The sequence below is a fragment of the Fopius arisanus genome, unplaced genomic scaffold (assembly GCF_000806365.1).
Source record: "Fopius arisanus strain USDA-PBARC FA_bdor unplaced genomic scaffold, ASM80636v1 scaffold00009, whole genome shotgun sequence".
Taxonomy (NCBI): domain Eukaryota; kingdom Metazoa; phylum Arthropoda; class Insecta; order Hymenoptera; family Braconidae; genus Fopius; species Fopius arisanus.
In genome coordinates, this window is record NW_011887748.1 from 382588 (window position 1) to 396859 (window position 14272).

Here is a 14272-nt window from a genome sequence, read left to right on the forward strand (position 1 = left end):
ATCCGGGCCTTAAATTTACGTCGAATTTTATATCTCCGTCCAAAACAGTAAGTACGACATTAAATTATTATTGAAGTAAATCAAATAAACATCACTGACAAATTTGTGAAGATATTTTTAATAACTGTTAATTCGTTGAAACACAAATAATCAGCAGTCGGAGGCTTTGAAATCAGCTCGTCAAAAATTCCAGTTAGTGGAATCTGAGGCATCGAAAAGCTCAGAGTTATTAAAAGGGAAGCTGGAGGGATTGAAGGAGAAGGTACATGGAATCATCGACGCGGCAGGAAAAACGGAGCTGGGTAGAAAAGCTGAGCAATTGGGTAAGGAAATTTCAAAATCTGCGAAGTGAGCTGCTGAGACGTTATCAGAAAAAAATCAGGCTTTTGAGATGACCAATGTCTTTCAGACTATATCACAGACCGCAGAAGTCGTTAGGAAAGAATTAGACAATCATGGGTTTCAAGGACAAGTCTATGTACTATTGACTAAATTGAGAAAAAGAAAGGAAATATTAGAGAGTGAAGAGAAAATGGTTGAGGCTAATACAGAGGCGACCGGTGTTCTGGACAAGGGTAATAGTTCAACATCAAAGTTTGATGGAAATAGTGGCCAGAAGTGAGTTTATGAATGATTTCTTTCGTATTGCTTTTACTCAACACTTTTAATAATTTATTCTACAGACTAGCGTGTGGAATTATCACGAGATCATCAGGAGTCTTCGAAAATACGAAAAGAATTTGTGCCTGCGATGGGACGACCCTGTGGGATGAGCGAGATGAGTCTAAACAAAAAGGTTCATTCAAAAATACTTTCATATATCCAGGTAAATACTCGTAGTATTTATCGATTAAATACAATTTTAAAAGCCAATGTTTTGTGTGTCTTTTCAGTGTGTGGTAATAATCTCTAAATTCGACCCAGAGTGAATAGTGCACTTTTTGAAAACTACTATAATTTTATTTCTGTATGCAGGTCATGTAAAAGTCATATCATTCCATAATATTCCTGATGAAATATTTTTATATTTCAGTTTTTACTTATGAGGAGGGCTGAAGGTATCTATAACTCAAATAAAAATTCAATATAAACCCATAAATAAATGTTTATTGTGTTCGATCAGATTGATTGAATTCGTAATTTATAATTTATCAGTGTGCGTGACGTAAAAAAAATAATAATAATCCAAAAAGGTATGCGAATAACTAGCAAAATTCGATCGAATGAGAATAAATCATTCGTTAACAGAACCACTGTCGTCAGAATTAGTTCTGCCTCGAATTGTTTTTGATTTCTGGTTTCCGAAGAGTAGATTAGACGGCTTCTTTCCCTTTTCTGGTGGATTCGACAGGTCACCAGTGTATGATATTGCACCAGACTGGGCTATTCTCCACTCCATCATCTCTGTGGAAAAATCGTTGCAATTTCCGAGGTCCGTGAAGCCTACGATGTAGTCTTTTGTCTTGTTGTCTGAGATGAGGGATATCGTGGGAATTATTTTGATCCACATTATGGAAATAGCTTTAAGAAAACTTGGGCGGCGAAAGGTGTTCACTGCTGGATAACCCCCTGTTGACGATTTCGGTTTCCTCTCGCATTTTGTCTACCTTCATCTTTCGTAAATGCATTATCTTTCTTCGGGTCAAGAATAGTTCCAGGAATTCATCGACTTCTGTATCTCCCGATAAGAATTTCTCAGCTATTTTCTGGACACGAAGGAGAATACAAATAAAAATCACAATTATCATTTGATAATTGTTTATATAATTGCTTAAATAATTACTTCCGATTGTTTACAGCCTTTCTTTCAGACAGTTCATGTAATGCTTTTTTATTCTCCTCGAGTTGGGGTCGCTTTTCTAGATTGACTTCGGCCAGAGAACGATTTCCAGCGTTCAGAACTTCCTTTTCAGATTCCAATTCTTTAAACTTGGAAACCTCACGAAAAGTTGGTAAGTTGCATATCTAATAATAAGACCAGAAAATAATGAGACAACCGCCTTATTATCCATTTATTGTCATCGATTAAATAATTCACCTGTTTTATGTCATTGACAACTTCCTCGAATCTTCCATCATCGTTCAATATTTCTCCCAAATCAGTGTTGCTGAGATGATTCAACATCGACAATGCAGCCAGAATATCCGTAGAAATTGATGAATTTATTATTAATTCATTATTATTTATTATTAATAAATGGCATGGTTCTTTTTTGATTCCAGGTTTTCAAATCATAACAATTTCCCATCTATTAACTTAGTGGATTAGGCCTACAGGGGATACCACTTAAAAAAAAACGCGTCAAGGACTCTACCTCTTGGGTGGCGTGGAAAGAGTGTCACTTTAATTACTTGATTTATGAAATAATAGTCAATAGTCTTTTTTTTTTCATGTCAATTGGAGAGAAAAAAAAATCAAACGACTCGACTGGCATTCAAATGTAAACGCCAGAAATCACTGAATGGTGGGGACGAAACGCGCATGAGGAGAAGGCGTTATACAGCGCTACGTACGACGTCTGAAGGTACTTGTCCCCTGTTTTGGTGTCGGCGACATCAAAGCTTGGCAATACCTCCTTCCATCATACAGAGAGGAAGGGCGCCACACACAATGGGGGTGTTTTTCATTATCGAATGAAAAACATCGATTCATTCAGAGGGAGTACACCCATTTCGATTAATCGATTCGCGCATCTCTAGTTTCGGCGTCAACAAGTTTTCGAAAAGTGCAATTTGATTGAAATATAAACACGAGACGTAATTTCAATCGTTTATGGACACCTGAGGATTACAACAATAAGTCGAACATCTTCAGGAACTCATACGACACCGAAACGTGTGAATATCTATTTGAATCAATTGAAACCTTGACTTGTCCTTAATGCTATGGGCTAACCTTTAATTAACATCAACAAATTGTTGAAGAATTGATTCGGAGGTGAATTCCATCCAAAAGAAATGAGTGTAACTCGAAATAATGGTGGAACCACAGGTGATGGTCTCGAGGACTTGGGGATCCCAGGTCCAGTGTTTCTCAGAGACGCCCTAACCAGCTGTACAGATCCTCTCAAAGCAATTGAAGAGTTTCAGCTTGAAAATGGAGTATTATTACCTTCACTACGGCCAATGTTGCCCCTGTTGGACCTCCACGGGGTTCGCAGACTAGATTTTCATCAGTCAGTCCTCGAGGAACTTCGAGAGAAACTTGTGAAGAGAATAAATGAAATTGGAGCAGAGAGAACCACTGAAAAGAGCAGCGGAGACAAAAGATTGAAGGATATGCTGTCGAAGAGCTTTGCTGCTGTCCGAGTTCCTGCACTTCGTCCTGTTGTCATGTGCATTCTCAGAAATACCCCTCATATCGATGACAAGTACCTGAGAGTCCTTGTGAGGGAGAAGGAACTCTACAATTCTGCAGATACTGAAGTCAAAAGACAAATCTGGAAGGACAATCAGAGTTTATTTGGAGATGAAGTTTCTCCCTTGTTTAGTAAATATATTATAGAGAAGGAACAGATTCTCTTTGATCATTTGAATCTGAATAGTCTGTTTTTTTCTCCTTCACCCAAGGTCAGGAGACAGGGGGAAGTCGTCCAGAAATTGGCACATATGATTGGACACAGTGTTAAGCTGTACGATATGGTGCTGCAATTTTTGAGAACTCTTTTTCTCAGGACGAAGAATATTCATTACTGCACTCTGAGGGCTGAATTACTCATGGCGTTACATGATCTCGAAGTCCAGGACATTATTTCTGTTGATCCTTGTCACAAATTCACGTGGTGTCTTGATGCTTGTATACGAGAGAAGAATGTGGATATCAAGAGGTCTCGGGAACTCCAGGGCTTTCTCGATAGCATAAAGGTGTGAATTGATTAATTACACAGGAAATTTCCACTGAGTTTTTTAAATTTTCATTTAATTATTTCTTTTAGAATCCCTTGTACGCTTCGCCATTAGTTTTCTATCGTAATTTATAAGTGTAACTTACATATCATGTGAATTCATCATTACAGAGAGGACAAGAACAAGTTCTTGGTGACTTGAGTATGACCCTGTGTGATCCTTACGCAGTGAATTTCCTTGCAAGTAGCGCAATAAAAATAGCATTGCACCTGATAAATGGGGAATCATTACCCAGAGAGAATGCTGTGTTAGTTCTCCTCCTGAGAATGCTGGCACTAGGACTGTCAGCATGGCAAATGATTGATTCGCAGGACTTCAAAGAGCCAAAACTGGACAGTCAAGTGGTGACTAAATTCCTTCCAGCACTGATGTCACTGATGGTACGATCCTAATTAAATTGCATGAATAAATCTCATCTGTTTCAGTATGAATCTCGAACTAGTGAATTTTTACCTTTTTGGGAATTTCCCTCGGGACTGATTTATGACTCGAAGAAGTAAAGTGACTTGTCTTCAAAATTAAATGTTCTAATTGCACATTTACCTCGTAGATGATGTCAGAGTATTGAAAGGACTTATGAATAATTATTATTCACACCAATATTTATAAATGACTTTGATTTCTCCAGGTGGACGATCAAATCCGACAACTCAACTGCAAACTCCCCCCAGATGAGCGAGAAAGTGCAATAGCAATAATTGAGCATTCAGGTCCTCCCCCAGATGCCTGCCAAGCCTATGCGCAATTATCAGGCGTAGCAGCAGTCCTCTCCATGTACTACGCCCTCCACGTGGGTGGAGGAATAGTGGCTGGAGGTGCGAGTGCTGCTGGTGTCTCAACAGTCAGTGGTAGCAGTTTAGGTTCAGGAAAATCACGTGGTGATGCTCGAGGTCTGATGAGAGTTCTAGCAACTCTACCCAATTGTCAAGCCCAACGTGCCTTTGAGGATCCATTTCTTCACACTCTGGTGTCTCTTTTAATCCTCAACATGGCAGATGAATTCTCTAACGAATCATTCTGCACAGTCATCTTCGACGAATTCTTCCTCGCTGGTCTTGGCAGGGATAACGTCACTCGACATTTACTAAAACTTCTGTGGTATATCTACCCCAAATTACCACCAGCACGTCTCCACTCGCTGATGAAGGCACTGCAACCAACGAGTCAGCACAATGAGGCAGTGCACAGTCTCTACGAGGCACTTCGTGAGAAAATTGGAAGTAGATCCACTGAGAATCTTCCACCATCGTCACAAGGCAGTAGGATGAGTCTAGATGGACCAACATCTCCACTCACCCCTGGTGTTTCACCAATTTCTGGTATCACCACACCTCCCAGTGTCTCAAGCCCCATGAGACCACTCTAAATTCAGAACTTTATCCAAACTGACTGAACAATATGAACAATGTATTTATACCGTTTGAATTCATTGTCTTTCTTCTTCACAGTCAATAATCATCGTCTCTACTTTTGAAAACAACTCTCTTTGTTATTGCAAGAAAATATCGCCAGCCAGCCAATTAAAATGTCTGACATCACTCGCCTAAATATGATGAGCTTTTCTAAATTAGTAAAAAAATGAAAAAATGAAATAATGAAAGGAGTGGGAAATTATGTAATTGTATAGTTGGAATAAATTTATTCATGTAAAAATCATCAGAAATCGGATAAATGTCCATTTTCCTTATCATTATCAGTTGAATCCTTCAATGTTAATGAGGCAACTAATCTATCCAAATAATGAGAATCTAATTGATAAGACATAAGGATCATTGACGTGTACATCGTGGCTTGCTTCGAGGACAACAGATTTTTTACACTAACATCCATGATACTCAGTATTTTAATTATTAAAAAAGCAACTAGTGTCCATTCCGCTGTTTTAAACACAATATTCGTAGCTGAGAGTTTAAAAGTACTGACTAACGCCTTCACCTTTGCTAATTTGTCTGGAGTATAAGCGTGTTGATACTGACCTGGACCTGATAAGGCCCTCAGTAGATCGGGGAGGACTTTATTCAATTTATCGAGGAAAATCCTGCGTCTTAAAGCGATGGGGGCGTGGGCTGATGTCAGTGGAACAACTTTCGGTTCTTCTTCTTCTTCATCCGTTGTTTCTTTTGGAGGTGGAGGTTCGATTACTGTACTGCCATGGTAAAATGCTCGTACTTTGACCTCTAACGTCTCAGCCTCCTCTTTTAGGACTGAAAAATGAGGCGCTGGTTGGAGGAATGAGGACTGAATCGCTGAGACTCGATCCTCTTTTGATTCCTCCAGTTGGAGAGTATTCAGCTTTTTGCACAGCTCGCCGTATCTGTCTTGCTGGGTTAAGGTTTCTAGTAGTTTTTGCTTGGTTGATTCGTCCCCGTGGAGGAGGTCGATTGTGTGTTTTGTTATCCATTCTGTGATGCTCTGCTCCACTCGAGATGTGATGGATGCAAAAGACACTGATGGTCGCTTTTTCAGTTTTTTTATTTTATCTGCATTTTTTGTGAATTCAGATTTTTTAGGTCTTTCAGGCAAGGATTTTTCAGCCTCTAAAGATTTTTCTAGATTTTTTTTCTCCGAATCAATTAATGAATCGGTTATCTCTGAGTTCGTAAGTGAATTTTTTAGTTCTAATTCGGACTTTGAAGCAGTCGTTTCTGTTTTTAAAATGTTTGATTGATGCCCAGTTATTCCTGATGATTGATTGGAGAACTCAAAAGGCGGTCGATTTTTCTCTAATAATTTATTAGAATCTTCTGATGATCTCTCGGTTATTTCATCGCAAGTTTCCTCGTTTCGGACTTCCTCAGAGATTTCTGAATTTCTTTCATCTGATATTTTGGGAATTTTTTCTTCCCTCCCTGAGGGACAATCTCGATCAGGTGGAAGATCGAGTCCAACGATATTGACTTCAACACCCGGTGGATTTTTTACTGTCGCTTTCGGTTTATCAAAGAGAATAAATGAAGGAATTTCTTCTTCAGCTCTTAACCAGAGAGGACTTGTCAACATTTGTTCTAGAAGATATTCAGTTGCTGAGTAACACCAGAAGCTGCAGAAATTCTTCGTTTGTTGGACATCGTAAACTTTATTTCTGAGAGTTGATATTTTGTACTGTTTGTTAACTATTTTCGTCAGGGGATTGTCACACAGAGGATAACCACAAAGCTTCAGAATAGCTCTCTCCTCGATCACGTCCTCTAAGTGAGAACGATTTATCTGTCCAAGCTGTGAAGCCGACAATAATTTGATAATCAAACGATAATAAAACAAAAAAGCTAGTAATTGAATTTAAACAAATACTCTGGGATTCAAGTACAACCGTCAAGAAAGATTTCCATAAAAAATGACAAAATAAAGATGAAATTGCAACTTACGTTTTGGAGTAGCCATTCCTCTTCGACCTGTGTTTCTATCAAACGTTCCACAATTTTCAGAGCTTTTGCATCACATTCCACTTTTCTCTGAAGGAGAATAGCAGTTGGAAGTTTTCTGCAAAAACCATTATACTATTATTTATGAAAAAACGATTTACTACTGGAGCAGTAAGAAAAAGTCTCTTTCGCAAAGAACTTTTTACACTGCGATTTCAATTTAATTTCACAGAATACCTAATAAATGTTTTTTCTAAACTAATTCTTACAGATCATAGAAAAAATCTTACTTGGCAGCTTTGGCAGCTTTAATCCTGGCACTCCGTAATTTCGCCTTAGCCGCAGCATCACTCATAATTGTCATAACAATGATCAATCAATCAGGCATTAATTAGTATTTAATAATCAATCGACTATTTAGTTACAGGAGAAACTAAATAATGCAGATGAGGTTAGAATTCCATTGACACACAGCTGTGTATCAACAAATGATGAACGACTCGGAATTACTCCAAAAATACCCAATACGTCTGGCCTAAAAATTCACTGAGAACATTAATCACTTCCACTAATTAATTAAATTAAATCCCCCTCGCTGCAATTACCGGAATGAATAAAACGAAATCAGAAGGAATTATCCAGCACAATGACAGAATGAATGACTCCTTGAACTTGGAACTGTATAACATCAAATCCACATCGCATTAATTAACATATCTTCAACATCTACAGGTGTACAAAACAAACTGTCTCACTGTCTTCTTGTTTTTTCATTGAAATACAACAGTTGGCTTTGAAAAGTTTCTCATATGCCAAAGAGGGCACGACAGTCCACAGACCAGACTGGGATTGCGCGGTGTAAATTTTCTCATCAATAATTAACATCTTTTTTTTTTAAGAAGAACAAAGTACTAAACATCACAGTAATTAGATTGATACATGATTTTATTCGGTTAGGGGAGATATGTCACTGATCAGAACAGTATGGGAGTGCGCTTTCAGTCCGAAATTGTACAAAATACAAGAGACAACATGGGTAAACCATTTGATGTACTCGTGTTGATGCTAGAAGAAATAGTGAGTATGAGGTTACTGATTAATATTGATTGAAATTCTATGTTGACTTGCAGAAATCTTACGAGCCAAATAGTTTTGAGAGATGGGGCGATCACGTTATTACATCCGTGAGTACAGAGTCATTTGTTTATTCATTCGATTAATTGTGTAACAATATTTACTCTCCATACAAATTGTTTTTCGTCTTCGTGTTCGAAACGAATTTCGTTCCTTCTAATTGATAACAGAACGTACAATATCAAATTTTCTGCCAATTTCGAGCAATTAAATACAAATCTTATGCAATTATACAATTTTTTTTCTGACTCTAAATTTATTTGATGAATTTAGTCAATTAAATGTTTTTGGATTTAATTGATGTAATCAATTATTCGATATTTAATATCTCAGGAATAATTTTACTCAGATCCTTCTGATGTTTTATTTTTATTTGAGGAGAAATTGTTGGGAATTCATAAATTCGGAGTAAATAGGATTTTTTTTACAGTTCGCAGCAATATGGTCAATCAGCCTATATGCGATGCCTTTAATTGCAACGTTTATGTATCGTCGGAGCTATTCGCTGACGGAAAATGCCCATTCTCTAACGAAATTCGTAGCTGGTGCCGGTTTTATTCTGATTGCATCGCTGGCAGTGAGAGGCTATGCACGAGCTAATAATCCTACTTATGCGAAGTTCATCAAGACTTTGAATAAAGCCAAAACGTTTTACAATTACGAGTCCAAGCAGGATCTCTTGAAGTACGATTTTGAGTTCTGGGCTTGGCCAACTGATTTTAAAGTTAGTTCGATAGATCGGTAAGTGATCTTTAAGGCCTCATGCACGTGTGGAATAGTTCAGTTTATGTCACACGATGCAAGAAGTTTTATTTATTTCGTCATTTAAATTCCACCTCTGAACCGTATGACGTAAAATAGTATCGAGCATTCGGTCATAATCTAATGAAAAACTGAAGAGTTCATGATTGATCGAGTTTTTTGAGAATTGGATTAAAACCATTTTTTAAACCACTCTACCATAAATTCTTAATAAATCACTGACTTCCATTTCGTTTTCTCCATGAACTGTCTCGGAAATATTTGTCATTAAATCGCAATTGTAATATCCATTTTCTCGTTTCAGTCCTGATGGCAAGAAAAGAATAATCGTGACAACTTCGAGCAGATTAGCGAGAAGAGGCGGTAAAGATTTGATACTAGCTGGGCCTTGCAAAATAATCTCTTACGTAGTTGCCCATACAATTGCACTCAAACTCATGTACCCTGGAAGTATGACACTAATTAATATGGCTCTGAAATCAGCGATGATCCAAGGGAGAACGGATTTAATTGATTTGGGAGGGCAGAGATCTAAAATTCTTACTTTTGATAATCTCGAGATTGATGCTATGTTCGTTGATAGACGGAATAGAATGGGAAATGGAAATATTCTTGTTATTACGTGCGAGGGAAATTGTGGATTTTACGAGACCGGCATTATGGCAACACCTCTCAATAAAGGGTATTCAGTGTTGGGGTGGAATCATCCAGGATTTGGAGGGAGTACGGTCAGTAAAAAATTCATCAAATTTATTTAACCGAGTAATTTGATTTATCAGGATATTTTTCAATGGCTTCTTCAACCCAGAATTTCAATTATACCACAAAAATCGCGCCTTAAGATCGTCCCATAGTCCTTTCAATTTTCTCTGAATTTTCTTATTGAAAAAATGTTTGAAAAGTTATATTATAATATAATGATTTGAAATTTTCCTTTCAAAATATTACGGACTAACAGAAAGACAGAAAAGAAAAGGAAAGACTTGAGCTCTTACCTCAATCTTAGGATGCGTAAATAATGTATAAATAATGTGTAAATTCTGTAATGTAATTTACCATCGAATTTACAGGGATCCCCATATCCTCCATCTGAAATAGATGCTATCGATGCTGTGATGAGATTTGCGAAGGAGAAATTATTGTTTCCTGAGGATCGAATTATTTTATACGGATGGAGCATTGGAGGATTCACCGCCACGTGGGCAGCTATGAATTACCCTGAAATCCATGGTTTAGTTCTCGATGCCACTTTCGATGACGTTCTGCCTCTCGCAACGTCGAGAATGCCTGCGACTATTGACAGTATTGTACGAAACGTTATCAGGGAGTATTTGAATCTCAATGTCGCTGAGCAATTGAAACGGTACGAATACTTGAATGAAGTATTGAATTTGAATGTAATGGAAATTATTAACTGCTCTCTTTTTCTGTTGAATTCAGGTATAACCGTCGTGTTTTATTGGTGAGACGCACAGATGACGAGATAATGTGCACTCCCACGAGTAATCTCACTCACAATCGTGCAAATACGTTGTTAACTAAATTATTACTCCATCGTTACCCACATTTGTTTGTTGAAAATCGTGGAAGTCTCGATGTTCTCACACAATATTTGGCGAATCCTACTCATGATACCAGTGGAAATACCACGAGGTCACTTGTTGCTAGGACACAGAGTAAATATTTTAACACTTGATTTTTAGATTATTTATGAGTTTATGAAATGAATATAGATAATGTGCAGATTATTTCGAAGAAAGCAATTTGATTAATCTTTTTTGATTACAGATTTATTCGGGACTGGTAGTTCGATTAATGAGAGCCTCTGTGTAGAAGTTATTAGGGAAGATATTGAAAAGAATAAGGGGGAAATTAAATATCCATCAAATTTGGGACAAGACTGTGATACATTGACTAGGCAGCAACTTGTTATTTATCTCGTGAGTTATTTAATTTTTGTGATTTTGTCCTCCTGACGACAGTAATAAATCCTAATATTATTGCAGGCAAATAAATATATGGAGGATCAAGCCTCTCAGCATTGTGCACCTTTAGTGGTTGAATTATTCCACCCAGGATGGGATCCAAAAACACTTCATTTAAAAACGACGTAATGAAAGATTCATGATTTTGAAAAATGTCATTATGCAGAAGGAAATGATCTTCAAAAAAATTGTGCACTTTGAATGCGTATGTGGATGCTGCAAGTGTGATAATGAGGCATTTAAAAACTTCCAGAATATGAATTACACCCACGATCCATGGATCAAGATCAAAATTCGCCTTTAATGTTTTTCTTCTTTCTTTCGATTATTTTGAGACTCAGAGAAAGAATAACCCAAATAATGTGGATGCAAACGTTTTTATATTAAAATATTAAAAACAGAAAATTACGAATAGTGTTTCAATATTTTTTTGACAGAGTAAGTGAGAAAGTATTGAATTAGTTTCAGCACACCTGCGTATCAATATTTCTCCAGTTGACGCGATTAATTAATAAATACATATCTCTGTAACAATTACATCTCTGTAGATTTCTGGTATATCCACAACTTGTTTGTTAGATATTGCGCCGATTGATACGTTACGTACTTGGAAGTCTATTCAGGATTGTCTTCAGAGAGGTTTTCACTTCCTGGAATGGATCTACGAATTTTCGTCCCGTTTTTATGGGCTTTTCGATGAATAATTTGAGCGCATCTTTCGTTAAAGATGGAAAATAATCTTTCTGAACAACTTTTTCCAGAGCTTTGAAGCAACCCTCGAGGTTCCAATTTATGTTCCCAACACTCTTGTCCTCGCTCTGTAAAAAATGAAATATTTTTGAGTTCCAAATGAAAAATCAATCTGATTTCCATTATTTTTAGTTATCAATCTGATTACTCACTTTTATAAGCCCCAAGTCGACCAATAAATTATTGTTTAATTTCGACATTTGATCATTTTCTGAGGCATATTGAAACAATTCAGAGTACAAGAGATCTGTCAGACGTTCAGCTTCTACTCTGACATCGCCGTAACCACTTCCACAGTGTGAAGAGACTTTCATTACAATACACAAGAGTTCGTTCACGTATTTCTCAGATTCCCGAGAATTTTTGCCTTGACAGCGTTCCTACATCAATGAATAATATAAAATTAATTATTGATGATATCTCTGACCATTTAATCATTGAATTCTATTTATTCAAAAACTAATAGATCAAAATATAAATACCTTAGCATATTCCAAAAATCCCATGACCTTATCCCCCTCGATCAACAACAAATTTTCTCCACTCGACGATTTCATAAACTCCTTGACACTTATAGGTTTCTTCACGCTCTTCTCCTGAATAGGTGTCTGAACTGTCTGCTCTTTCTCGATATACACTTCATCACCCTGATCATCCTGATCATCCTGATCATCCTGATCACTTCCTTCACCTTCTCTCTCTTCCTCCTCTTCACCGCCACTCTCCTCGTTCTCACTTTCATCAGTTGCATCATCATCAAAAGGCCCCAACGATTTAATTCTTTCCGATTTCTCGAGGTAATTCCTCAGAGTAGTTCTTCCACTCTCTCCAAGAGCATTTCCATCCAGCAGAAAACTATCAAGTTGAGTTTTATCCGCAACGGAACGAGCCAAGGCTTCCGCAGCCCTTGTTCGAATCTCATTGAACGTGAGATTGAGTTCTGTAAGTGAAAGATGATTTCCTTTGATGCCAAGGGCATCAGCAATTACCAAGGCACCTTTAGTCTTCAATAAACAGTCCCCGAGATTTAAACACTCGAGGGCCTTGAAGTTGTGGAGAACATCAGCAAGAGCTTGAGCACCCCTCGGGCCCACAGTATTATCATTGAGATTCAAAACCCTTAATCCAGGATTATTGGATAGTCCACTGGCCAGTGCTGAGACCCCAGAGTGATAAATTCCATTCTGTGGCATCACAACCTCCTCCAAACTCCCTAGCTTTTCAAACACACCAGCAAGAGCTGTAGCTCCTTCGTTCTCCAGTCTATTCCGTCCAGCGATGAAAACTCTCAATGCCAAGGGTTGACCTTCCTTAGAACTGTTTGCATGACAATCCAACAATGCCTTTGCCAACATCTTACCACCAGTGATACCCAGACCATTGTTGTTGAGACGTAGTTCCCGAAGAGTGTAGCATGTGCTTGATCTCAGAAACGCAGCAAGACCCTGGACTCCAATGGGCCCAAATGCATTGTCACTTAGGTCGAGCTCTACCAATCGTGCACCAGCACTATTCAATCCATCTCCAAGATACTCCAGTGCCTTGGGAATCTCATTTTTCATTCTACCTGTGAACATGTCCTTCCACAGGGCTCGTTGCAAGTGAGATCCATGAGTTTCCAAGGCTTTTGATATAGCCCTGGCAGCGTCTGGACCCAGGGTATTACCTTCTAAATCAAGGTAGCTCATCTTCTCACATTTCTTGATCTCCTCGCACACGTCCTTTGCTAAAAAATACAATTTGTCATTAAATCAGGTGTAACCCCTCTCAGAATATATTACACTTTTGCATATTTTTAATTTGATAAAATAATATGTGCAGCTTTTCTATTCTATTCATGAAAAATCCATCCCCATGCGTATGTGACTTTTGATATATTTTATTCCAAGCCTTTCTGTTCCATAAAACATAAACTCCAGAAAACATAAAGCATATTGACAGATTATTTACTCACCGTCATCTTCAGAATTGAGTTTCAACGATTTTCCAGAGAAAGAAACACCAGCACTTCCAGTACTAGCCTCATTCAGCTGCTCGGTTATCTCCTTGAAATCGAACGGCATTCTGCAAGTGCACTTCAACCGTAATGTTCTCACAGCACAAAAATCAATGAATCTATCAAAAATTCAGCTCGAAACTTTCAAATTTACACCGAAAAACTACAGAAAATCCCTCGAATTATCCTGGCTTTTGTATACGTTACGTTTGCACGCTGGATAACGCTTTCGAAGCGGGAAATCTGCAGCTGTAACATGGACAAACGTTTTGGTTGGAATTTTTTTCAAATCTACCGTACCAACTGTCTGAACTTAACGTTTAATCGGGGCAACTTCGTGTCGGTCAATTCAACCAATAAACAAACGAGTAAATTGG

General features: G+C 37.8%; 6 protein-coding genes across 8 annotated transcripts; 3 read left to right on the forward strand and 3 right to left on the reverse strand.

Moving 5' to 3' along the window:
* Window positions 1–6: 6 nt before the first annotated feature.
* On the forward strand, window positions 7–1056 carry LOC105274184 (superoxide dismutase 1 copper chaperone-like). Its single transcript, XM_011317095.1, has 4 exons — window positions 7–323; window positions 410–618; window positions 684–826; window positions 1034–1056. The coding sequence occupies exons 1-4, from the start codon at window positions 267–269 to the stop codon at window positions 1054–1056; spliced, it is 432 nt and encodes a 143-aa protein (XP_011315397.1). The 5' UTR covers window positions 7–266.
* A 116-nt stretch (window positions 1057–1172) lies between these two features.
* Window positions 1173–2134, reverse strand: LOC105274007 (vacuolar protein sorting-associated protein 37B-like). 2 transcript variants are annotated; one of them, XM_011316793.1, is made up of 3 exons: window positions 2039–2134; window positions 1784–1965; window positions 1173–1706 (listed from the first exon to the last, which is right to left on the reverse strand). In XM_011316793.1, the coding sequence occupies exons 1-3, from the start codon at window positions 2123–2125 to the stop codon at window positions 1700–1702; spliced, it is 276 nt and encodes a 91-aa protein (XP_011315095.1). In that variant the 5' UTR covers window positions 2126–2134; the 3' UTR covers window positions 1173–1699. The 2 variants fall into 2 exon arrangements, with proteins under 2 accessions (XP_011315095.1, XP_011315096.1); XM_011316794.1 differs by lacking the exon at window positions 1784–1965.
* A 437-nt stretch (window positions 2135–2571) lies between these two features.
* NELF-B (negative elongation factor B) lies at window positions 2572–5287 on the forward strand. The gene is made up of 3 exons (XM_011316797.1): window positions 2572–3864; window positions 4017–4286; window positions 4535–5287. The coding sequence occupies exons 1-3, from the start codon at window positions 2959–2961 to the stop codon at window positions 5270–5272; spliced, it is 1914 nt and encodes a 637-aa protein (XP_011315099.1). The 5' UTR covers window positions 2572–2958; the 3' UTR covers window positions 5273–5287.
* A 250-nt stretch (window positions 5288–5537) lies between these two features.
* On the reverse strand, window positions 5538–7972 carry LOC105274008 (putative RNA polymerase II subunit B1 CTD phosphatase RPAP2). 2 transcript variants are annotated; one of them, XM_011316796.1, is made up of 4 exons: window positions 7874–7972; window positions 7559–7803; window positions 7272–7386; window positions 5538–7122 (listed from the first exon to the last, which is right to left on the reverse strand). In XM_011316796.1, the coding sequence occupies exons 2-4, from the start codon at window positions 7630–7632 to the stop codon at window positions 5563–5565; spliced, it is 1749 nt and encodes a 582-aa protein (XP_011315098.1). In that variant the 5' UTR covers window positions 7633–7803; window positions 7874–7972; the 3' UTR covers window positions 5538–5562. The 2 variants fall into 2 exon arrangements, with proteins under 2 accessions (XP_011315098.1, XP_011315097.1); XM_011316795.1 differs by having other exon boundaries at window positions 7559–7972.
* A 137-nt stretch (window positions 7973–8109) lies between these two features.
* LOC105274010 (abhydrolase domain-containing protein 16A) lies at window positions 8110–11561 on the forward strand. Its single transcript, XM_011316799.1, has 8 exons — window positions 8110–8304; window positions 8399–8452; window positions 8833–9143; window positions 9469–9892; window positions 10235–10527; window positions 10605–10840; window positions 10953–11104; window positions 11171–11561. Exons 1-8 carry the CDS (start codon window positions 8233–8235, stop codon window positions 11276–11278), a joined length of 1650 nt encoding a protein of 549 aa, XP_011315101.1. The 5' UTR covers window positions 8110–8232; the 3' UTR covers window positions 11279–11561.
* A 144-nt stretch (window positions 11562–11705) lies between these two features.
* Window positions 11706–14176, reverse strand: LOC105274011 (Ran GTPase activating protein). The gene is made up of 4 exons (XM_011316800.1): window positions 13854–14176; window positions 12382–13625; window positions 12052–12279; window positions 11706–11967 (listed from the first exon to the last, which is right to left on the reverse strand). Exons 1-4 carry the CDS (start codon window positions 13960–13962, stop codon window positions 11749–11751), a joined length of 1800 nt encoding a protein of 599 aa, XP_011315102.1. The 5' UTR covers window positions 13963–14176; the 3' UTR covers window positions 11706–11748.
* Between the last annotated feature and the right edge of the window lie 96 nt (window positions 14177–14272).